The sequence below is a fragment of the Carettochelys insculpta genome, chromosome 14, assembly GCF_033958435.1.
Source record: "Carettochelys insculpta isolate YL-2023 chromosome 14, ASM3395843v1, whole genome shotgun sequence".
Lineage (NCBI taxonomy): Eukaryota > Metazoa > Chordata > Testudines > Carettochelyidae > Carettochelys > Carettochelys insculpta.
The window spans coordinates 16498907-16523253 of record NC_134150.1 but is presented as its reverse complement, the minus strand read 5'-3'; the positions used below and the strand labels follow the sequence as shown (position 1 = coordinate 16523253).

Genomic DNA, 24347 nt, shown 5'->3' with positions numbered 1-24347 from the left:
CCACAGGGAGGGGAAAGGCAGCACAGAAAACACGGCACCGCAGTCCCTCCCCAGACAGGGCTGCAGAGCTGCTTTCTCTGAGCTCTCCGCTTGTGTTGCGGACTCCAGCGAGAAGGCAGGGGTCACCCCTAGCCTATCCGGAGCCCCCATCGCCATTTCTACAGCCAGCCTCCCCATGGCTTGGACCACCTTCGCCCTTCTTGGGCTTCGAGCCACTTGAGTACTATCACAAATTGGTCTCTCCAGCGTCCCATGTCTCCAGAAGATCTCGCTCCCCCAGACGTAGGGGGTATGCACCAAGGGAGTGGTCCAGGTCACCATCCCAGGAGCAGTGCCCGTGTTGCCATGGTCGCCCCTATTATGCGGGGCATAGACACCATAGGCATACTACCAGGGACAGATCCCCACAGACGGTTCCGTATCCCCAAGGGCAATCGCGAATGGGGACAGAGACTCAGATATCTCAGGGGGAGTTGGTTCTGGAACCCCGGGTTTTCCCTCGCAAGCTTCTAGCGAGCGGCTGTGCCACCGTCAACAGGACCCGGAGGGGTCCAGAGAGGCATACCCTAGCGGTTCCTCGCTGTCCTCCCCGGATGAGGCTACGGCCCTGGGGGACGTCCATCCTCCGGACGATCTCAAACAGTTCCAAGAGCTGTTTAAGAGGGTGGCCTTCACGCAAGGCATCCAGACAGCAGAGGTGCAAGAGAAGCACCATAAGCTCCTTAGAAATCTGAGACCTCCGGCCTCCTCTAAAATAGCCACACCGCTTGACGAAGCAATCTTGGAGTCCGCCACCACGATATGGCAGACCCCTGCGAGTATTCCGCCTGTCCACAAGAGAGCGGACAAGAAATATTTCGTGCTGGCGAAGGGCATGGAGTTCCTATTCAGCCACCCACAACCAAATTCTCTGGTGGTAGAATCGTCTCAACAGAGATCAAAAACGTCTCAGTTCAAAACAGGGGGAACGGACAAAGATGCCAAGAAACTAGAGCTGTTCGGCAGAAGGGTCTACTCCTCCCCCACCCTACTGTTGAGAATGGCGAATTATGCAGCGCATCTAGCGAACCACAATTTCAACAACTACTCTAGGTTAACCTCCCTCATGGACTTGCTTCCAGAGGACAAGAAGCCGGTGCTCAAGGCTATCGTGCAAGAAGGCTACGCAGCCTCGAGGACGGGAGTTCAGATCGCCCTGGATGTTGTGGACATAGCAGCACGCTCAACAGCTACGGCAGTGGTAATGCGAAGGGAGTCCTGGCTCCAAACATCGGGTATACCGAGGGATCTGCAGGCGGAGATCGTCGATCTCCCCTTTGACATGCAGAAGCTGTTTGCTGAATCAACTGACTCGGTCCTTCATTCCAGTAAAGACTCAAGAGCCACTCTTAGGACCTTAGGGATCTACAGGGATCCCTCCATACAGAAAAAGTACTACCCTCAGCAAAGACGGTACCAGTATCAGCCACAGCGTCCCCAGTACCACAGGGGTTACAAGCAAGGGCGACATCAACAGCATCGACAATATAGAACTCCCAGGCGATGTTTGTTTCCAACAGAGCCGTGCGTCCTCGGGGCAGGGCCAAAGGCCACAAGTTTGACACATAGATCCAGGGGTGCGCCATCACTACCATCACACAATGTCATCCGAAGCTGTTATTCCACCATCGCCTCCGACCATTCTACGACCAGTGGCAAACGATCACCACAGACAAATGGGTGCTGGAGATCATAGCTGCGGGGTACGCGATCCCCTTCCAATCGCTTCCACCGCCATGACCTCCACCCAGGCCCCACCTGCAGGATGCCTCCCATGAAGCGAGACTCAAGCAGGAGGTACACCATCTTATGCTCATAGGGGCAGTGGAAAGAGTGCCAAAGCAACTGCAAGGGAAAGGGTTCTACTCCAGATACTTCGTCACAGAGAAAAAGACAGGAGGCTGGAGGCCCATCTTAGATCTTCGAGGCCTCAACCGGTACCTGCGCAAGCAACGCTTTCGGATGATCACAATCGCCTCTATCCTTACGGCACTGGACGATGGAGATTGGTTTGCAGCCCTCGACTTACAAGACGCGTATTTTCACATAACTATCCATCCAGCTCACCGACGATTCCTCCGGTTCGTGGTAGGCCAAGAACATTTTCAATACGAGGTCCTACCGTTTGGCCTCTCCTCGGCCCCCAGAGCCTTCACCAAGACCTTGGCAGTGGTGTCAGCCTACCTGCACAGACAGGGGGTATTTATATTCCTGTATCTGGACGACTGCCTACTCAAAGGGGCCTCGAAGGAGGAGGTACTACGCATGATGCGTGTCACAGCAGGCACGTTCTCTTCGCTCGGCCTGGTTATCAATCTGGCAAAATCAAAGATAGACCCCACACAGGACATAGAGTTCATAGGGGCACGCATAAATTCTATTACAGCGAGAGTATATCTACCAGAGACTCGCTTTCGGGCCATCGGCTCCCTTGTGCAAGTCATCACCTTCAGCCCTACGGTGCCGGTCCTGATGTGCTTACAGCTGCTGGGCCACATGGCAGCGGCGACGTTCGTAGTACAGAACGCCAGGTTACACATGCGCAGCATGCAGCACTGGCTGGCGAGCGTATACAAACCGGCAGCACACACCATTCACAGGGTGGTGTCGCCCACAGCAGAGGTGCGCAAATCCCTGCAATGGTGGGTAAACCCCAAGAACTTGCTGACAGGGGTACCTTTCCACCAACCACAAATATCGGTTTTTCTTACTACAGATGCCTCCCTCATAGGGTGGGGAGCACACATGGGCGAAGAGGTGACTCAAGGGCTGTGGTCCTCCACGGAGCAGTCACTGCACATAAATATACTGGAGCTCAGAGCAGTGTTCAACACCTGCAGACACTTTTGAGACCATATACAAGGCAAAGTAGTCGGGATCAGTACAGACAGTACCTCCACCATGTTTTATATAAATCGGCAAGGAGGAGCTCGGTCCTGTGCCTTATGTGCGGAAGCAGTCCGGTTGTGGAACTGGTGCATCGCCAACAATATAACCTTGAAAGCCTCATACTTACCAGGTGCTCACAATGTGAAGGCAGACCAGCTGAGCAGGCGATTTGCACTCACGCACGAGTGGCAGATCCGTCCCGATCTGCTACGACCGATTTTTCACGCATGGGGCTTTCCCCAGATAGACCTGTTTGCCACTCAACACAACAAGAAGTGCCCACGATACTGCTCCAGGGCAGGACTGGGACGGGGGTCCCTGGGGGATGCATTCGCGATCTCCTGGAGGGGCCCCCTGCTTTACACTTTTCCTCCCACAGTGCTGATCCACAAAGTCTTGCAGAAAGCCAGGAGGGAAGGAGCCCGAATGATCCTGATAGTCCCAACGTGGGATCGACAGCAATGGTTCCCCCTACTCCTGCGCATGTCGGACCATCCACTGATGCCCCTCTCGGTGGCGCCGGATCTGCTCACGCAAGCCCAGGGGTCCATAGTGCATCCGCACCCCCAAGGCCTGTGACTACAAGCGTGGTTAATCCATGGCTCAGCTCCCTAGAGAGCACATGTACGGAGGAAGTGCAACAAGTCCTAAAAAGTAGCAGGAGGGCTTCCACCAGGAAGACCTACAAGCAGAAGTGGACTTGCTTCACGGCATGGTGTTCTACCAAACAGTTAGCCCCCCTTTCGGTGCCTATACCTGTAATATTAGAGTATTTACTGGACCTCAAGAGAGGAGGACTCTCACTATCCTCGTTAAAGGTCCACCTTGCCACCATTTCGGCGTTGAGACACGAAGAGGAAGGGCACACGGTGTTCGCCCATCCCATGGTTACCAGGTTCCTCAAAGGGTTGGTAAACCTATACCCCCCTCGGAAACCGCTTCCACCTTCGTGGAACTTGGACCTGGTGCTTAATGCGCTAACGGGACCACCGTTCGAGCCTTTAGCCACGGCTTCCCTCCGCCTCCTTATGATAAAGACGACCTTCCTTCTCGCAATCACGTCAGCTCGCAGGGTGAGCGAGCTTGCGGCAGTTATGGCAACGCCACCCTGCACAGTATTTTCCATGGAGGCGGTAACCATACGGCTGCATCCCGCCTTTGTTCCTAAAGTTTCTTCTGAGTTTCATGTTAACGAACCTATTGTTTTACCCTCATTTTATGCAAAGCCTCATAACTCTAACAAAGAGGCGCGCCTACACCTCCTGGATGTGAGGAGGGCGCTAGCCTTCTATATAGACAGGACCAAGTCCTTCCGGAAAACGGATAGACTCCTAGTCTCTCTCGCTCCCAAATCGAAAGGAGAAGGTCTCTCTTCGCAGAGAATCTCGAAGCACATCGTATCCTGCATAAAAATGTGCTACGAACTCAAAAAGACTCCTTTACTGGCCACGCCCAGGGCTCACTCCACTAGGGCGGTGGCGGCATCAACAGCCTTTTTCAAGGGCGTTGCGCTAAAAGACATTTGCAGAGCGGCGACCTGGTCATCCTATGACACCTTCGCCAAGCACTATGCCCTTCACAGGGTATTCCACGAGGATACCCAGCTCTCGACAGCAGTCCTCTCGGGGACAAGCTGCACATGATCCGATTACCCACCTCCTATTTTGGGTTACTGCTGGGTAGTCACCTAACGTGGAGCACCCACGGGCACACTTGAAGAAGAAAGAGAAGTTACTCACCGTAGTAACGGTGGTTCTTCGAGATGTTTCCCCGTGGGTGCTCCACCACCCGCCCATCCTCCCCGCTTCGGATCTCTGCTTAGTGTTTTGCAGGAGCATCCGAGGTGGTTGGTCAAGGAACTGGTGGGGACTGGATCGCGCGCGTGGCCAGGAGCGCGCAAGGGAGCGGCGCGCACAGGGACATGCGCGGTTCGGCAGAAACTGCTTGGAAGATCCGACCTGCGGCGTCGGGGCGAGCCCGACACCTAATGTGGAGCACCCACGGGGACACATCTCGAAGAACCACCGTTACTACAGTGAGTAACTTCTCTTTCCAAGAGTTAGTTGACTGAATGGCAACTACTCTGACAATGGAAGATGTATTGCATCCCATTACAGAAAACTGTCTCTATAACCTTACTCACCCTTCCAGGAATAGGATTATATGCCGTGAGTGAGCAATGCTTACCACCAGCAAGAGAATCTACTCCTGCATCTAGCTAAAGCAGATGCAACTTCCGCGCCCACCCCTAATACATACATCTTGGGTAGAAATATATTTTCATCCGCAACCTTGGGCATAAGTGTCAAATTATCAAGCAGTTATGGCACACTTCCAGAAGTCATCTTGTTGAAAAGATGATGGCATTTGCAAAATCCATTCCTGAAGGATCAAAGGCTGTTAGCTGATGCCCTGATTTTTCTGAGGAAGAACTCCTTGTAAAGCATGTTCTGTGAATTCTATTTAATTCCTCCAGCATAACTGCAATGGCAGTAACTTCAGCAACGTGTCTGGCATTATATTTGTTTCAGTTCCTAATGTGTCATCCAGAAACAAAAGCAAAGGTGGAGGATTTCCCCTTGAAAAGAGATGGCTTTGTCAGTTTTTCCAAGGACACTGGTGGAAAAAGGACACTAGATCTAAAAGCAGCTCTTTGCGAGTATGGTAGCTATCCAGAAGTAGGTGTGGTGTTCCAGTGTTAGGATTTCTCAGGCCACAATATCCATCCATGTCGCTTTCATCCTGATCCTCAAAGATGCTGCTGCCCACATAAAAAATATCCTTCTCAGTAACATTAGCAATAAAGGAGAGTGACCTTTATATCGGGTATAAAACAAAAACCCAGAATCCTCTTCGTTGTCAAGCCTTAGACCTCTAGTTTTCGTTAGGAAACCTGAGAGCTGCAAACCGTTTTTGAGCCAGACCTCCTCAAGCTTATTTCCCCTCAGCTTTCCTAACTCAAGACATGCTCAGTTTTTTAACCTTTCATCTTGGGTTGGGTTTTTTAAACAGAAACTTTCCAAATGTTGATGTTAGGTTAGCTAGTCTGTAATTACTTAGATCTTTATTTACCTTTTTTAAAGATAGGCTCTGTGTTTCCCCCTGTACTATTGTATGGAGATCTCTTCAGTAACTGAATGATTGAGGTTGTTTCAGCTAGATCCATAAGTACTGTAGGATGAATTTCTTCAAGTCTATCTGACTTGAATAATTCTAGTTCAGCAAAATATTCTATAATCTGGTTGTGTACCTTCCCCTTTCTTGTTACTATTGTGTTCAATATCAGGTCACATTTAACTTTTTTTTTTAGTGAAGACTGAAACAAAATAGGCATTAATCACTTTACCCTTCTTGATGTCATTAATTATTAACTCTGCTTTTCTTCATGGTTGTCTTGTTCCTAACATAGTTACAGACCCTCTTTTTGTGTTCCAACATGCTTGTGCCGTTTCTTTAAACTCATACTTAGGAATTTTTCCACATTTCCATATTTTATAGAACTGTGTAACCCAAAAGTATTTTAAACTCACTGGTAAAGTCTGTAATTGGCGTGAATGATTTAGACTCCAGCTTCATTGTCTAGTATCATCCAAAAGGTGAATGTTGGTTACTGCACAGGGACAACAGTAGTATAGATAATAGTACAATGCTGTCACTCGTGACTCACATTATTGTTGTAGTTGTTGTAAAATGTGCTTTCAAATTTAAACTGTTGTTTAATTTTAAATAAAGCATTACTGCAGTAAAATCACTCCATATACTGGATTTCTAAATTACATTCTAGGTGGGGAGGGGCTGGCCCACAGCCAGTGGACCCAGAGCCCCTGAGGGACCTGGTTTCTGCAGCAGGGGTCTGGCCCCCCTGCACTCATCAGCAGGGGCAGAGGAAGCAAAGCAACGCAGCTCCACCTCTCTTTGTTCTCCTGGTGGAGGGTGCAGGACTGCCCCCGTGTCACCAGGGCAAAGTGCAGTGACGTGACCAAGGGAGCAGAGTGAGATGAAGCCACATTGCCCCTCTTAATGTGCTTCTGATGTCTGTGTTTGTGGGATGGGGAGAGAGACCTTTGGTGCTCATGCAGCTCCCACCCTCAGTCCTGCTAGTCTACCTGGCCTCATTGGTTGGGAAGAAGAGGTGGGGAAGAGCAAGGGTAGGGGAGAGTCTGGAGCAGGGAGAGGCAAGGTCTGAGGCAGGGGTGGGCTGTCCCAGCACTTTCCTGGACAAGTTGGAGGAGGGTCACATGGCGTATGTCTTCCCACATACACCCATTTTGTACCTCAGCACTTGCTCCTGCTTATATTGTCTCTCCTGCATGCAGGATGTTAGTGCTGGGTGTTTTACTAGGAAAGGAAGCTGAAGTGATGCTTTGTTTCTGTCCTTGGCTCTAGCTGGTACTGTTCCTATTAAACTGGGGGCAGGTGTATATGTTTTTCAACTCTAAGTCTCAGATGTGAAGTTACAATGTAATTTGAATTTAAATGAACTAAGATGTAAGTGTTTATTGTATATTTTGACACCAAAATACACAATTGTTGATGCCAGTTATGTGCACAAATAGTAAAACATGTCCCCATGAATTAAACTTCAAAACAAGACCTGGACATACCTTCTGTGCTTCCCTGCATTCAGGAAAGGGTTAAAAAGGTGATGGGTAACACTATGCTTCTTAAACTGTAACTTTATTTATAGACTTTGGCAATAGTCATTTTGCTCTCTTACTTGAGGGGGTTGTGCTTAGAAGGAAACATTCCTTGAAAGTGAGAATTGTTCTTGGCACACCTCCCCATCCACCAGAAGAGAGGCTTTAATTACACTGAAAATGAACAACGTTTAGTGTCTGTGGGGTTTTTTTTGTTTGTTTGTTTGTTTGTTTTTAAGTGAAGTCATTTAAAAGAATTTGACAAAGTGAACATCAAATCTTACTATTGTTGTGTAAACAAAAGTTGTCCCACAATGAAATTCGGGGAAAAACTTGTCACATTATTGTTAACTTTTACATAGGAACTATACAGTCCTCCACATTTGGAACAGTTGATGCTGCATACTTTGTGTACTACGTAATTATGACAATATCATAGTTGGACACAAGATGGGAAGTAGTAAGCTGAAGTCTATTTAAATTGGCCAACACAAATTCAGTATTTTTGGTACATTGCTCTACTTCTAATCTTCTAAAGTTAGAGATCTAAATACTTGAATTTGCCGAAATTCCTGTTTTTATGGTCCTGTTAAACATTTCAGTAACACCTTAAACTACCAGCAGAGGGTAGCAATAGTCAGACTTTTAGTCACACAGTAGATAATTGTTCAGCAGTTTAAAAGATGCACTCTGATGCCTTATTTCTCTGTTACAGGTGCAGATATTTGGAAGTTTTAAAACTGGTTTATATCTACCTACTAGGTTAGTACTTTTTCCTATGTGTTTTGAAGTCTCTTGCTCTTCTGTTTATGTTCATCCCGCACTGGTATAGGTTAAATTTATGTGCCCTGTGGTAGAATAATATTCTTGGGATGTAATATGCAAATGTTGTCTTATTCTCTTCCTAATTACTAACTTAAGTATTTCGTATAAATCTATATGTGACGCTGATGTGTATGCAGGTATTTTTGTAGAGTACCAATTTCAGTGACGTTTAAGATAATCTTTTTAAAAGACTGTCCCCTGCTTTAAAATACTGGACTAAATCTGAAAACTGCTCAAGCCTAATAGTAAGTATTATACTTTTTATTCAGCCTTCCCAAGACAATACATTGTGAAAGTGTAAAGAATGAAATAGGACACACACACCTGTTTAGATCCTTCATGTAATAATTTAAAAATTGACTCCCTGATAATATTACCAAGAATAGACTTAATTTTGTAATTCAGCCTCATTACAAGATTAAATCAAAGTAAAATCTTAAGTATCTCCCACTTCACTTGAATTTTTTCCAGCATGTGATACCATTTAAACCTGACTTTTGAGGTGAAGTATTAAGCTACTTTATTTTATTAAAAGAGAGTCTGAATTCAATTTCTGGAATAAGAAATTAAAACATTAGAATATTATGAAGTCAGTTTGGTTGATATTTTTGTCCACTTAGACAGGAGAATAAAGTCTTTTTAAGAATCCAGGCTTCTCTTTTTATAATATAAAATGAGCCTTCTGTAGTGCAGTGGTTATCACATTTGTCTGATGTGCAAAAGCTCTTTGGTGGGAGGGATAGCTCAGTGGTTGGAGCATTTGCCTGCTTAAACCAAGGGTTGTGAGTTCAATCCTTGAGGAGACTATTTAGGGATCTGGGGCAAATAGATTTAAAAAAAAAATCTCTCGGGGATGGTGCTTGGTCTCACCAAGAGGGCAGGGGACTGGATTCCTTCCAGCTCTGAGATGTGTATCTCCATATATTTTATCTTTTATTTTATAAATAGGCTTTCTTTTTTTGGCAAACTGCTTCAACTAAAAGAACTCTTAAAGCTATTAACATCCACACTAATCAGACGTTGAAAACGAAGCATGTCTTTTTAATCCCATTCAAGTGTCTATCACTGACAAATCTAATGTAGCTAACTGTGGACTTAGCTAAATCCATTACTAATTTCCATCTAAAGAAAAGCTCACCATGAGATCACTTAAGTTGTTTTATGTAGGAATTTGAAATAATTTTGCCAGTTAAAAATGGTGAAATAATAAGGAAGCTTCAACTCTAATAAAGGTTACTGGATGAAGTCGTATAAGCAATTCATAGGCTGTGGCTAATATGTTGCTTTAAAGCCCTTGAAAATGTACATTTCCCAGAAAACATTTCAGAATACATTATTAGTTGATTCTCAAACCTGACTACAAAATTATTCTGTTTGTAATTGTTTTTCATCTCCTCATAGAAGAAGAATGCTTAATTAAAATTAAGGATCAAATTAAAGAAAATTCTTCATATATTGGCTTTGACTTATTGAGCAGCAAGAAAGAAATCAAACCGAGTTGCTAAATTTCTGACTCTTCGGCTTCTCAGAAGCATAGGTCTTGAAGATAACATGTTCCCTCCTTAGATTTGGCTGCCTTCCTTCTTCAGACTACTTGGATTAATCAAAATAGATTAGGTGCTGACAATGCCAGAAATATATTCATCATTATCCACATGCGTAATAGATTTAACCCCTTTATTGCTCTTGTTTTAAGGTTTCACATTCTGAGCCCGTCAGCGGTTCAGATTTTGATTAAAATGTGTAAAGTTAGTTTTTATTCACTATCAAAACTCAGTTGTAAGAATGTAATTGAAATCTGTCTCAATACTTTGTGTAGTACTAAGAGGTGCTTCTGTCCTGCCTGCCTTCTGCATTTAGTGGCAGTGTTGCTGCTCTGGAGCTTGCCTGCCATGCTCTTCATAATAATTCCAAGGCTTCCAGTATTTGATTTAATAAAACAGAATTTAGGTTAGCATGATATACTGTGTCTCTTCAGTCTGTGTTTCGCCTCTAGTTATGCAGTTTGCCTAGAGCTGAGGTTTGCCTGTTAAACACCCTTTGCTGGTGATTTCTGATTCTATTATTCTGAAAGAGAATCCCTTGGATATCCAATTATTTTAGTGCTGAGGACTAAGTAGGTGCTTATTGCGCATGTGATGGAGTCAGCTTAAGTTGTGCTGCGGGTAATATGTGTTCTCATGGCTGTTAATATTTCTCTCTCTGGCTGGTGCACACTAGAAAAATTCTGTCCAGCTGCCAAGTGGCATAAGCAATGAGTGTAGCATTGAATTAGGTTCAAGGGTAGTTCAGACCAGAACAGTGTTTTGCACCATATCAAGAAGAGAATGTTTTTAAAAGCAAGTTCCAACTATAGCTTTCTGAAATGTGCTAAATCCTGCTTGTTCTGGTTAGTTCTGTGGTATATAATTGGACTGATATGAAACCTGGCTGTTGCTAACACTGGCTGTCTGAGTACAAATCCTTATGTTCCTAGCGTGGTTTCTGTAAATGAGCAGAAGTCTAAAATCTGCAGGAGAATAATGTCTGAAAAAAGGTATATTTCCCCAGTATTCCCATCCCCCCAGTAGTTTACCTATTCTGCTTTGCCAATCAGGGTGCCATTTCTGATTTTTGGATGGGGAGGGGAAAGTAATTTTAACTGTGATCCCAGAGGCTATTTAGGCACTTGAAAACTCCAGTTTTCTAGCAGATAATTTAGCAATTACCTGACAGGAGCCCTGTGTCTAATTCCTATATAAAGGAAGGACAAATATTGGAGCTGCTCAGCTCTAATAATAATAATGTGTTCTGATATCTTGTGGCACGTCACTTAAGGGAAAATGTCAGGTTTAAAATATTTGAGGCAGTCCCTATGCAGTGCCCTGTGCAACCCAGTACTGGCAATTCCCACCATTCCCCAGTGTGTGAGGGCTGCAGAGGCAGAAACTGTGGGGGACAGGGCGTTGCCAGATCTCCTCAGATCGGAGGCAGTTTGCTACAATAGTGTTCGGTCTGGAAGAGTTGGCAACTCTGGAGCAGGGCAGTGCAGGGAGGGAGACTTACTTGTTGCTGGCCAGAGAGAAGTGGCACTTTGAAGGGCAAAATGTCGCTTTTCTCCAGCTGCCCCTGCTACTGTGGAGTCCTCCAGCCCATGCTGTCACATTGCCTGCCATTACCTGGTGAGCAGGGGGTGGACACAGAATCTACAGGGGCTGGCTGGGGTGTGTGGGGTGCTGGAGCCAGTGCAAAGCCTGTGTGTGTGTATGTGTGACTGGGGGTAGAGTAAGCTGGGGGGTACCTGTGGTTTGTAGCTGCCAGAGCCAGTCCCTAGACCATATGCAATATGGCACCACTTGGTGCTCCAGATTTAGTGGTGCCCTCTACAGCTGCATATGCTGTGCATGTCTGAGGAAAGCCCTGTCAATTTTAATATATATTCTTCTTTGTTACTAGCTGCAGAGAGTTAGAGAGAGAGAGACCCCATCAGAATTCCTGGGTTCCATCTCAGCTCTGGGAGGGGAAGTGGAGTCTAGTGGGCTACAGCAAGGGACAGATACAACTGTGTGTTCATAAATGCGAAAATAAAAATGGCCCTTTTGGGTTAGATCAAAGGTCCATCTAGCCATCTTGTCTTCTGACAGTAGCAAATGCCAGGTGCTTCAGAAGGAGTTAACACAACAGATAGCCATTGAGTGAGCCTTATCACCTATTCCCAGCTTCTGGCAATCAGAGGGGAGTGACATACAGAACAAGTCAAAACAAAAAGCAGTCAAGTAGCACTTTAAAGACCAGCAAAATAATTTATTAGGTGATGAGCTTTTGTGGGACAGACCCACTTCTTTAGACCTGAAGTGGTCTGGAGAAGTGGGTCTGTCCCACGAAAGCTCACCTAATAAATTATTTTGCTGGTCTTTAAAGTGCTAGTTGACTGCTTTTTGTTTTGATAGTGTATAGACTAGCACGGCTCCCTCTCTGTTACTATACAGAACATGGTGTTGGATCTCTGCGCTCATTGGCTAATAGCCATTGAGGGACCGTAACTAATTCTTTTTTTGAACCCTGTGGGAATCTCGGCCTTTCCAACATCCTGTGACATAGTTCCACACGTTTACAATGGAAAAAATACCTTGTTTTATATCTGCTGCCTATTAATTTCATTGAGTGATTCCTAGTTCTTGTGTTGTTTGAGGGAGTAAATAACACTTCCTTATTCAGTTATTCCCTATCATTCATGATATTATCTGTCATATTTCCCCCTTAATCATCTTTTTTCCAAAACTGAAAAGTCTGTCTTTTTAGTCTAGCCTTATGTGGAATGTGGTCAGTACTTCTAACTTCCGTTTCCCTTCTCTTTTATCTTTTTTGTGATGGGGGCGATCAAATCTGCACACAATATTCAATATGTAGATGTACCAGATTTCTATAGCAATATGGCAATATGATATTTTCTGTGTTATTATCTAACCCTTTCCTAATGAGTCCCAATAGTGTAGGGTTTTTTTTATTGTCACTATAAATGGGGCAGATATTTTCAGACGACTGTCCACAATGGCTTTCAGATCTCTTAGTTGATGGATAATCAGAGACCTAGCCATGTTAGTCTGTATCGTCACAAAACAAAACAGCAGTCCTGTAGCACTTTAAAGATTAACAAAATAATTTGTTAGGTGATGAGCTTTTGTGGAACTGCTTCAGATCTGGGAAATTCTGATAAATGAGAACTGAGGAGAAGAGAAACAGAGGGGTAGGAAAAAAAATGAAATAAAAGCTGATGAATTGGCTACATATGACAGGAGGGAGGGAAGAAGAGGAAGAAAATTACTTACTGCAAGTGTCTATTAAGTTGAGTGGGCAGCATGGGATCACAGAATATCAAAGATGGGGAAACTGTCCTTGGACCCATGGTACAGAGGCTCTAGAAGACTTCCACAGAGACTTTAACAATCTACACCCCACCATCAACTTATGCCTCGATTACAACATGCAGGAGAGACATTTCCTGGACACTACAGTACTAATCAAGGATGGCCTGATCAGTACCACACTGTACCAAAAACCTACTGATCGCTATACTTATCTACACCCTTCTAGTTTCCATCCTGCACACGTGACTAGATCCATTGTTTACAGTCAAGCTCTTAGGTACAATTGCATTTGCTCTGATCCAACTGACAGAGACCAAAAACTACAAGAACTTTACCAAATATGCATAAACCTGAATTACCCACCAGGAGAAGTAAAAAAACAAATCCACAGGGCCAGACGCATACCCAGAGACCAGCTACTCCAAGATCGGCCCAAAAAAGCCAAGAACAGAACACCACTGGTCATCACCTACAGCCCCCGACTCAGACCACTGCAACGAATTATTAAAGACCTACAACCTATTCTTAATCAGGATGCTACACTCCAGAACGCCCTGGGTGACATGCCTGTTCTCTCCTACAGACAACCTCATGAGGATCCTCACTAACAGCCACAGTCTCTACCCCAGGAACACCAGTCCTGGAACCTTTCCCTGCAACAAAGCCCGCTGCCAGCTTTGTCCGCATATCTTCTCTGGAAATACCATCACTGGACCTAACCAGGTTACTCACAGAATCACGGGCACTATCTCATGCTCCTCTACTAACATTATATATGCCATCATGTGCCAACAATGCCCAGATGCTTTGTATATTGGACGGACTTGTAACTCCCTTAGACAAAGGGTCGATGGGCACAAAACAGACATCAAAACACTCAAACAAAAAGCAGTCAAGTAGCACTTTAAAGACTAGCAAAATGGTTTATTAGGTGAGCTTTCGTGGGACAGACCCACTTCTTCAGACCATAGCCAGACCAGAACAGACTCAATATTTAAGACAGAGAGATAGTGTATAGACTAGCATGGCTTACTCTCTGTTACTACAAAACACTCCACATCCACAAACCAGTTAGTCAACATTTTAATGGAATGGGTCATTCTGTTAATGACCTAAAGGTATGTGTGTTACTGAAGAGGAATTATGGCACCATTCTGGAAAGAGAAACAGCTGAGCTGGCTTTTATATTCAAATTCGACACATTAACACATGGTTTAAATCGTGATGGGAACTTTCTGAGTCACTATAGGGGCTCGTCTGCATACTTGGCTCAATCTAATTCTTGACCTCCCCCCGCCCACCGCTCCACTCTCTGATTTGCTCACCTTGATTATCTTTTTCTGATTTGTCCTCCTTACTTACTGGTTTTGGTTCTCTGTGCCTTAAATATTGAGTCTGTTCTGGTCTGGCTATGGTCTGAAGAAGTGTGTATGTCCCACGAAAGCTCACCTAATAAACTATTTTGCTAGTCTTTAAAGTGCTACTTGACCGCTTTTTGTTTTGATAGTATATAGACTAGCACGGCTTCCTCTCTGTTACTAAGGTAATTGATGTGTTTGTTGAGGCCGAGGTGTAAAGTATTGAACTTGAGAATGAACTCCAATTCAGATGTCTTCCTTCTTTATTGATGGATTCAGCTTATTTAGACCCCTTCATTTTATGTGATTTTTTTTTTTCAGGATTATATTTTGCCATGTGTGTTACTCTGCATTTATCAACACTGAATTTCATCTGCTATTGTGCTGCCCAGTCACTCAGTTTGGTGAAATCCCTTTGTAATTCTGCACAGTCTGCTTTGAACTTAACTATCTGGAATAAATTTTGTGTGATCGGCAAATTTTACCCTTTTTTTCCAAACCGTTTATGAATGTGTTGAACAGCATGGGTCCCAGTACAGACTTCTCTTCATTCTAACCATTTATTCCCTTTCTTTGCTATCTTTTGAGTAAAATACCTGTGAATGCTTTTGGGATCATCTGATGATCCTTAGTTTACTTTAATGACAAATCTTTTGTTATTTTGATCATTCTGCCTCTGTTTATAAACAAACTCTCTTCTGCAAAGGATGTGCTGCTCTGTTTCCAGATTCTTAATGTAATTACATTTAGGCTGTGTTGCAGCTATCTGGGCCTAGGGTGAGTAGACCCGGATAAAAAATTCAGGGCAGCCTTCAGCTCTCTCTTAATGGTGCCTCTGTTGCCAGTCTGTCAAGGCCTGAATTCCTCTCTCTTTACCTAAATCAGGCTAGTCTATTGTGTGATTGGAAAGCAGACTTTAAACTATAAACCAAAATATTTATCTTAGCTCCTTCAAAACCTCCAAAAGTGGTTTCCTGTTTTTAAATTTTAAAGACTCTTTTGGACCCTAATAAAATTGCATAATTGTGTAGGCCTGCAGTGTCCGATATACTCCCCATTCACCACAAGTGGCAAATGGGGCAGTGTAGTGTGGCGATATGCAGCTCAGGAGAGCTGCACATGTGGGGTGCCCCTCCAGCTGCTCTGCACATGCGCCCCACCACATAGTGGGATAGGCGTGTGGCAGCAGCAGCGGAGACTGCTCCTCTGGCCCTGGCAGGCTCCAGCAATGGGGCAGCTAGTGTGGCATGGCTTCAGCCCAGGGTGGCTTGTGCAGCGGATGCTCCAGCCGCAGCACAGCTTAAGCCCCAGGAGGCTCGCACGGCCCAACTTCAGCCTGTAGTGGCTCATGCAGCTCTAAGTGAGTAATCTTGCGGGGGAGGGAGGGGCAGCACCTAACGGGGGCCTGTGAAGATCGGTTAAATTTCTCTTGGACCCCACTGAGGCACCCCTAAAATTTCTATTAAACTGTTCACAAAGGCTGTGATTGCCAGTAGATGGACACCATCCTTAATGCCACTGAAATCTGTTCTTTCTGAGAACACTGATCGTTCATGCGCACAAAGAAATAATTGTTTTTCTCCAACTTGTAATCTAATACTGGATGGTTAACAAGTAGTTCTTTGTTTATGGATCCAGTCCTTTTAATGCACACATCAGAGAATAATCATCCTGCAAACCTCATCTACAGCTCAAACTGGACTCCTATGGATCTCCTCTGTTTCCTTTAGCAAAAGGGTGCTCTGAATGTTAATTCTAATCAGCACTTGTTATTTTCAAATTCAAGGGAAAACTACCCAGGCATAGTCGGAAGTTAGTGTTAGTTAGAACACTTCAAATAGCTACTTAATCTTTTCAATATCCTGCTTTGATGTTGTTTAGTGAATAGGTGCGTAATCTCTCTTGGTGAAAATTTTTGATATTTCTTAGTTCATTGAGGGTGGTGGATGTGGGGCAGTCAGTTTCATTCAGAATAGGGCTGAAAGAAACTGCTTTCCTCTTTCAAGGTTATTCTATATATTTAGAATTTATTCTGATTTAATGTCCTCATTACCTCAACTGTTGTCATACGTTAACAGATCATTGCTCTTCTGAACACTTTTATTTTCATTGTTCTTTATTGGGAAGGGTGGCTTCATCTGTCCCACTTCACATTATCAAATTGTCCAGATGGTGGCTTGCTGTCTGATTTTTAGTATATTTACAGTGTTGTAACTGTTTTGGTCCCAGGCTATGAGAGACGAAAGAGTGGGTCAAGTAATATATTTTATTAGTCCAACCTCTTAATAAAAGAAACAACTTTGAGCCCATCTGAAGCCTGAGGTCACCTGAAGAAGAGCTCTGTGGAGTTCAAAAGCTTTTCTCTTTCACCAACAGAAGTTGGTCCAACAAAAGATATATTACCATCTGTTGTATTCTAATTCTTATCTTCCTGCTTAAGACAACTTAGTGTACTGTTTTACTAACTTTACTTTCTCTTGGTGTTTCTCCTGTTATCTACTTTTAAAAGCAGCCCAAATGTAGCATCAATATGTATTTTAACTCTGCTGTTTACATTCCCTTTCAATTTCAGTGATATTGATTTAGTCGTATTTGGAAAATGGGAGACTTTGCCTCTGTGGACCCTGGAAGAGGCTCTTAGAAAGCACAATGTAGCGGATGAAGATTCAGTAAAGGTTCTAGACAAAGCAACTGTAAGTCTTCTCTTTAGTTTCTTAAAGTATATTTCTACTGTGAAAAGTACACATTGTGTCTCCTAAAATTAGCACTCTCTCATCTGGTGACATCCCTCATCTGGCAGGACCGGAGATGCTTCTGGACCAGAGAGCTGAGTGAGGATGGCATGCCCAGCCCACCTCCTGGCAGCCCCATAGGGCTGGGGCTGGAGGCAGTGTCTCCTGGCAGCACCACAGGGGCTGGCAGCCAGGGGCTGGCTGCAGTGGTGAGCCAGGGCTAGAAGGCAAGGGAGCTGCATGTGGAGGGCCTGTTGCGGGGGCCAGGGACCAGGGGGATTTAACCTTTCCAGGTATGGTGCTGAGGGTGCCAGACCACGGACGTGCAACCTGTTCTCTGATTTTGCTTAGTGATGTTCAAAATCCAATCCAATTTATAAAAAATATAAAACTGTCACTAAATAACATGTTTTGTAAATATTTAAAATTCATGGACAGATGTGCTGTACTATTTGTGGGTTTGTCTAAACTGCATTGCAAACCTGGGTCTGTGGACCCTGCCTTGTGTAGTGGGTGTTCATGAACATGGTCTTAAGCTTCCATGCTGCATTGTAAAACTGGGCTTACAGTTACTGGACCTGGGTCTCACATCCATGCGTCACTCTGCAGGCCTTCTGACTCTGTGACTTCAGTTGCATTCCCACTGCAAAACAGCAGAGCATGGACCCCAAGCCACAGCAAAACTTGGGCTCTGACCTGTCCCCTTAGCAATGTTCTAGGACATGGTGTGCCAGCAAGCACACAGAAGTCAAGTGAGATTGACTTGTGTGTGGATGTAAAGGAGGATTAGCACAACTGTGAGTGAGAGACCCAGAATTAGTGGGCAGTGTAACTCTACACTGGATGTCTCTTTCCTCTTCTCATTAAGAATGTGCGCTTGAAGTCAAGGATCTTTGATTGATTGTTGAACATCTGTCTCCCTCCCATGTTTGTCACTAGAAATTGTACTGTTTTGATGTCACAATTACTTGCCTTACAACTTTTTAAAAACTTTCAGAGCAATGTTATACATCTCAGATTTTAAACTGAAAATCGTGTCAGTATGAATTTTTTAAAAATTCCCAATTAAATTATACATATAAAAATGGGCAAGATCTTAAATTTGCAGTTCTCCTGTAATCTTTCTCTCCTTTTTCACTCACTAATTTCCTTCTACAAATTTATAAAACCATTCACGTTTGCTAGTGTAGGTATGTGCACATTTATATTTTATTAATTAAGCCAAGTGTATCTTGGAAAATTAATAAGTAGCTAAATATTAACTTTTATTTCTTGCTCTTTTGTCAGGTACCTATTATAAAACTGACAGATTCTTTCACTGAAGTAAAAGTTGATATCAGCTTTAATGTACAGAATGGAGTTAAAGCAGCCCAACTCATCAGAGATTTTATCAAGGTTAGATGATGTTTTATGCTAACACTATGGAGATGTACATTGGTTATTAACTTGCAATAGGGATGGGCTAAAGTAAAATGCAGAATCAAATATTCTAACACTGCTTCTTTCAGTTTGATACCAAAATATAGCTGCTGTTAGGGCTCAAAACAGTGATGAACATGTTGCTGTTTAAACAATCTGGAATTAAATATTCATGGAAAACATACAGAGAAATTCTAATTATGTGTTTGCAAGAGAGAGTGCATTAGCATCAATTTTGAGTGTTTTGTTTTAACGAAAGTTCAGTTTCTTTATTACTCCAGGTATGTCTTTACTACCCAGAAGATCAACCCAGTCAGGTTCAATCTTCTGGGATTCGATTTCATGCACCTAGTGGGAACACATGAAATTGAACTATCGGGGTCAACTGCCGACCCTTGTATGCCTCAGTCTCACGAAGAGTAAAGTAGGTCAACGGGAGAGTTTCTCCCATCGACCTCCCTCAGTGAGGACAGCCATGTAAGTCAATTGTAGAAAAGTCAATTCCACCGACACAATTTCTGTGGCTGGAATTGTATATCTACAATCAGCTTTAAGGTCTAATGTAGACCTGACCTCAGACAGCACATAACCAGTCTTTCTTAATCAAAGATAGAGCGGTATAATATAGAGACATTTATACATTGCCAATTTGGAAACAGACTTGCAGCAGTTACATCTGCACTCTGTTCCAAACTGTGATCTTAAATGTGCTCCTATTTTTGTTTCCCCTTTATTAACAACAAATCAAACACTCCTTTTCTTTTTCTAGGTATGTACATATGTCAGACATTTGTAGATGGTAGAGTACAAGTAGTCACCATTGAAGTATTTGCAGTAACCATATCTCATACACTGTTCAGACTCAACAAAATTTAAGAAAGCATACATTTTGCTTCTAATGGATTCTGCATGTACGAAGAAAAAAGTCAACAGTTTGGTAGCAAATTCCCAAGTAAAGCTTAGCGTGCATGTAGGGGATTATGGGAATCAGTTTGTAGTTATACAGCTTAACGTAAATATGAAGCATTCTTTAAAATATGATACCAGTGACAGTTCTTAACAACTTCAGTTATTCTAGTCAGTCCTCCTGGCAATGATTAATATCATAGCTTAGTACAGGAAGCCAAAATAATTGGCAGGCTTATATACTATGAGTAAAATTGGCTTTAGTTTTTTAAGTAAAAATAACATTTTAAGTAATAAAAATTATGAGAACAAACTTATTGCCTTTATTTTTTGGTTTTGATTTATTCTGTAGACTAACTGGTAGGCTTAATAGGCTTGTATATTAAAACCTTGCACAAAAATATTTGAGCTTACTTCCTCTCCCCTTTTCTTTTAATCAGACTTTTAGACATACCTGGTAAGTCTTTTGGGAAGGCCAAAAAACGCCCCCGCAAACCCCAAAAGCCCTCCTAGTTTGTCCTATCTCTTCTATGTAGTTACAAAGAGAGAGACACTTCAGTCTCTTTAGCTGTGTCTACACATGCCCCCTCCTTTTGGAGGGGGCATGTTAATGAGGCACTGCAGAAGATGTTAATGAGGTGCTGACCTGAATGTGCAGTGCCTCATTAACATAATGGTGGCTGCCTGTTTTTCGAAAGTGCTGATTTTGAAATGCCACCGCCTGTGTAAATGGCGCTTTCTTCCTAAAACCAAACAGGGAGAAGGGGCTTTTGAAGTCAGGGGGGTCCTTTTGAAAGGCCCCCTTTTACACAGGTGGTGGTGTTCCAAAGGCGGCACTTTCGAATCACACGTAGCTGCCATTATGCTAATAAAGCTCTGCATATTCATGTTGACTCTTCATTAGCATCTTCTGAAGTGGCTCATTAACATGCTCCCTCTGAAAGGAGGAGGCACATGTAGACAAAGCTATTGAGTATCGCTTATTCCTTCTCTAACGGTAACTGCTTTGATTTTTATTTTATTTCTTTAGTCAAAATTTGTTAACCATGGCAACTGGTGAAGTGGATACTTCTGCAGAGACTAAACTTAAGTATTTTTGTATGTGGTGCTGTAACCATGCTGTTCCTGTGATGTTAGAGAAACAAGTTTAAGTGAGAGAATATCTTTTTATTGAACTTTTTCTGTTGATGAGAGAGACGAGCTTTCAGTCTTATTCTCGTGTAAACTTGAAAACTGATTTCTCTCAACAACAGAAATTGGTCCGATAATAGATATTCCCACATCCACCTCGTCGATAGTTGAATAGTTAAAACCTCAGAGCAAAATTCTTACCTTTACTGAGTTGAATAGTCTATTTGTATGAGTACGGTAAGCAGGAGTTAACCCTTCATGTTAAAAATTCACAGTTTAGCTCTGCTGTAGTACAAGATTATGAGCCATATTTTTCAGACCTCAGGGGTTTCAATAGCTGACCAGAATGTTAGCATTACCCTTCACTTCCTAAGGCTCCAGTGTTACAAACCCTTAGGTATGCGCTTAATTATGAAGCATACGAGAGCCTCATTGGCTTCCACAATACTATTTCAATTAGTAAAGTTATGTGTGCTTGTTATTAGATAGGGGCCTTGTCTTTATACCAGGCAAAGAGCCTAGAAATGTATCTAAACACCTGTTCTAAAGCTGTTCACAATCTTCCACTGGAAGAATTATTCTGTGAGTAAAGTATTAGTCTACATGGATCACACTCTTAAGGGTGCATGTGCCACGGGGGCACAAGACTGGATTAGTTGGCCAGTTGCGTCAACTGGGGTTGACCTCTGACCAGCACATCCTCAAACTCCATCTCTTCCTAGGGCTCAGATACAACTTTACTTAACAATGGATCTCAGCTGTGTCCACTTGGAACCCTGTAGTTCTCCCCTACTAGAGTTAGGATTAATGTGTTTTTAGTTTAGTACTATTAGCTTGTTGATGGAAAATACCAACTTATGTAGAAAATCTGAGCTTCCTCTATACTGAAGTATTGACCTCATGGATGAAGCAAATCCTGAGCTTTAATTCATCCCCTTCCTGTGAGCTGTATATGCCAAAATGTATAGGAGTTGGAGAAGATGGTATTCCTGACAAGTGTTCCATCTGTAGATGTTTCTTGAAAATAGAAACCTAAGATGGTTACTTGAAATTATTTCTACCAGAGCAATCAATGAAGGACACTTCCGACTCAAAGAATTGTGAATCAAAATGTGGTTATGCTGCTGATAAACATTTAATCTGCTCTCCAGGAAACCAGGATTACGCCTTTGGTACCTGGGTCTCCACAGCTATCAGAAGGACTTCTGCTTTGTCTCTAGGTAGGAAACAATCAGTGCAGGCATCAAGGGATAAGTCAGTTCTCTCTTGAGTAGTCCCTGCAGGTGTTCCACTTAAGTGTCAGTATGCCCCAGCACTGGAGATTGGAACGCTTTTAGAGCAGTGCCCCCTCCATGCCCTGTTCCACACGTGGGCACTGGCCATCTTGAGCTGCCGCTGCTCTGAGAAGTGCACGTGCACCATAGCCCTCCTCAGTTCCTTTTCTACCATCCTCAGCCTAAGATGGATGCAGAGCAGCTCCTCTCCTTACCTGAAAAAAACATCAGAAATCCTTAGTTAGCCTCCCCGCTTACCTCATAGTTTTTATAATTACATCTTTTTATCTTGTTTTTCCTTTAAAAAAAAAAAAAAATGCAAGCTGTCGCAGCGCCACAGAAGCAGCTCTTTCTCTCTCTCCACAATGCCAAGCTCTGCAGCAACGAAGAACTGTGACTCATGTAGGGGCTCTGCCTATATTTGATGGTCACACCTCCTGCATAGAATGCCTTGGGTAAACCAGTAATGCTAACATATGCCCCCATTGTCAGGGTATGCTGGCATGGAAAGAAAGGGAAGTGTGACTAAAGGTACTGCTCTGGCAAAAGTCCCTGTCATTCAGGATAAGCCAGATAACACATGAGTGCAGGAAAAGCCCTCAGACAGGGTAGCTCTGTTGTCCCGCAAAGGCTGCCAAGCTATGAGAGCTTCAGCGTGCCATGGAGAGATGCAGGTCCCCCTCCACCACAAGATCTGAGGGTGAGACCTGGTGCACCACATCAGTGGGTGTCATTGAGGCATCGGCTTCTGGAAAGCTACATGTCTCCACTGGCAACACTGTACTACCTCTGCCACCATGCTAGAACAACCTGCATGACAACATCAGAAAAGCACAGCAAAAAAACATGGCATCTCCAAAAATCCCCACAACCCTACACATCATTAACTTCTTCACCACACTCCATGGAGCAAGGGCGTACTAGCTCCTAACAAAATACCCCACGTTCTTCTTCACCGATATTTGACTGCGGTGGCAGGCATTCATCAGCCCATTCATCTCCTTCCTAGCATTCATATAAAAACCATCCTTTTCAGCCTTGCCCTATCTGGGCCAACCAACTGTGGTTATACCCCACACACCAGCTTCCACCACAGTGGGATCTATCGGATGCATGGTATGCATACCATCCACACTCATCCCATGCTTATCACTTCAGATGCACTACTCCTCAAGGGGAATACAGGCCCAGGTGTCCTCCCATAACTTCGGTGCGTTCCTCACCTGCCAACTCGCCTTCTGTAATCCCCAGGCACTTTCTAATGGAATTGAGGAATTACTTTAGTCAGACTCTGAAGGTTCATCCCAGGGAGCCAGATCTAGACAGGATGAGCAAGTGTTTCAGATCTCTGCCTCTCCTTCTACTGACAAGTTGAAGCAGTTTCAAGAGCTGTTCAAAAAGGTAGCCCAATCCCAGGATGTCCCCCTGCAGGAAGTGCAGGAAAAATAATATTGAGTGCTTACTATATTACAACCATCTGCACCTTCTAAAATAGCACTGTCTGTTAACAAGGTTATCCTCGAGCCCTCTGAGGCTCTTTTGGAGAAAACCAGCTTCTATCCTGCCGATGAATCGTAGGGCAGATAGGACATGGATTTTCTTTTTTCGCATCCACAACCAAACTCCCTTGTTGTGGATTCTGTTAAACTATGCGTCTTTGGATTTATGATTAAATCTACACCTACAGATAAAGAGCATAAGAGGTTAGATTCTTTCGGCTGTGGAGTTTACTCCTCAGCTACGCTGCAGTTTTGCATAGCTAACTATACAGCTCTTTTAGCAAGTTATGATCAAGCGAATTATAATAAACTACAGGACTTAGTTCAGGGCCTACCAGATAATAAACACCCTACCCTGCAGTCTGTTATTGAAGAGGGCCTCTCAGTTGCAAAGAGTGCCCTCCAGGCAGCCACTGCAGTAGTTATGTGCAGGGTGGCTTGGCTACAAACATCTGGCATCCCACGTGAAATCCAAGCAAAGGTGAAAGACCTCCCCTTTGATAAGAAACAGTTATTCTCCAGTAAGTTAGTCTCCAGTGCCACTGATACTTTTTTTTTTTTTTTTTTGTAACATGCCAAGAAAGATTCCAGAGTGACACTGCACACATTGGAAATGTACTCTCCACAAAACAAGAGGCACAAGTACATTTCCTATCATAGAGCCAGGGAGCATAACTATACCTGTTATAGACCACAACACAAGCCATACGATAAAAAGGCCAATCATTGATCTAACAGGAAGAGGGCACAGCAGGGCCAGTTCTCAGCAGCCCACCCTACCTCCCAAAAAC

At 43.7% G+C, this 24347-nt stretch overlaps 1 protein-coding gene across 4 annotated transcripts in view; it reads left to right on the top strand.

The window, feature by feature from the left end:
• Positions 1–24347, top strand: part of TENT4B (terminal nucleotidyltransferase 4B) — a 74500-nt gene that overhangs the window by 31023 nt on the left and 19130 nt on the right. For 3 of the 4 annotated variants that reach the window (XM_075008738.1, XM_075008735.1, XM_075008739.1), the window contains exons 3-5: positions 8281–8327; positions 17168–17288; positions 18615–18722. In XM_075008738.1, the coding sequence (XP_074864839.1) occupies positions 8281–8327; positions 17168–17288; positions 18615–18722 (276 nt within the window). The remainder of the gene's footprint in view (positions 1–8280; positions 8328–17167; positions 17289–18614; positions 18723–24347) is intronic. The other variant, XM_075008736.1, reaches the window with a different exon arrangement.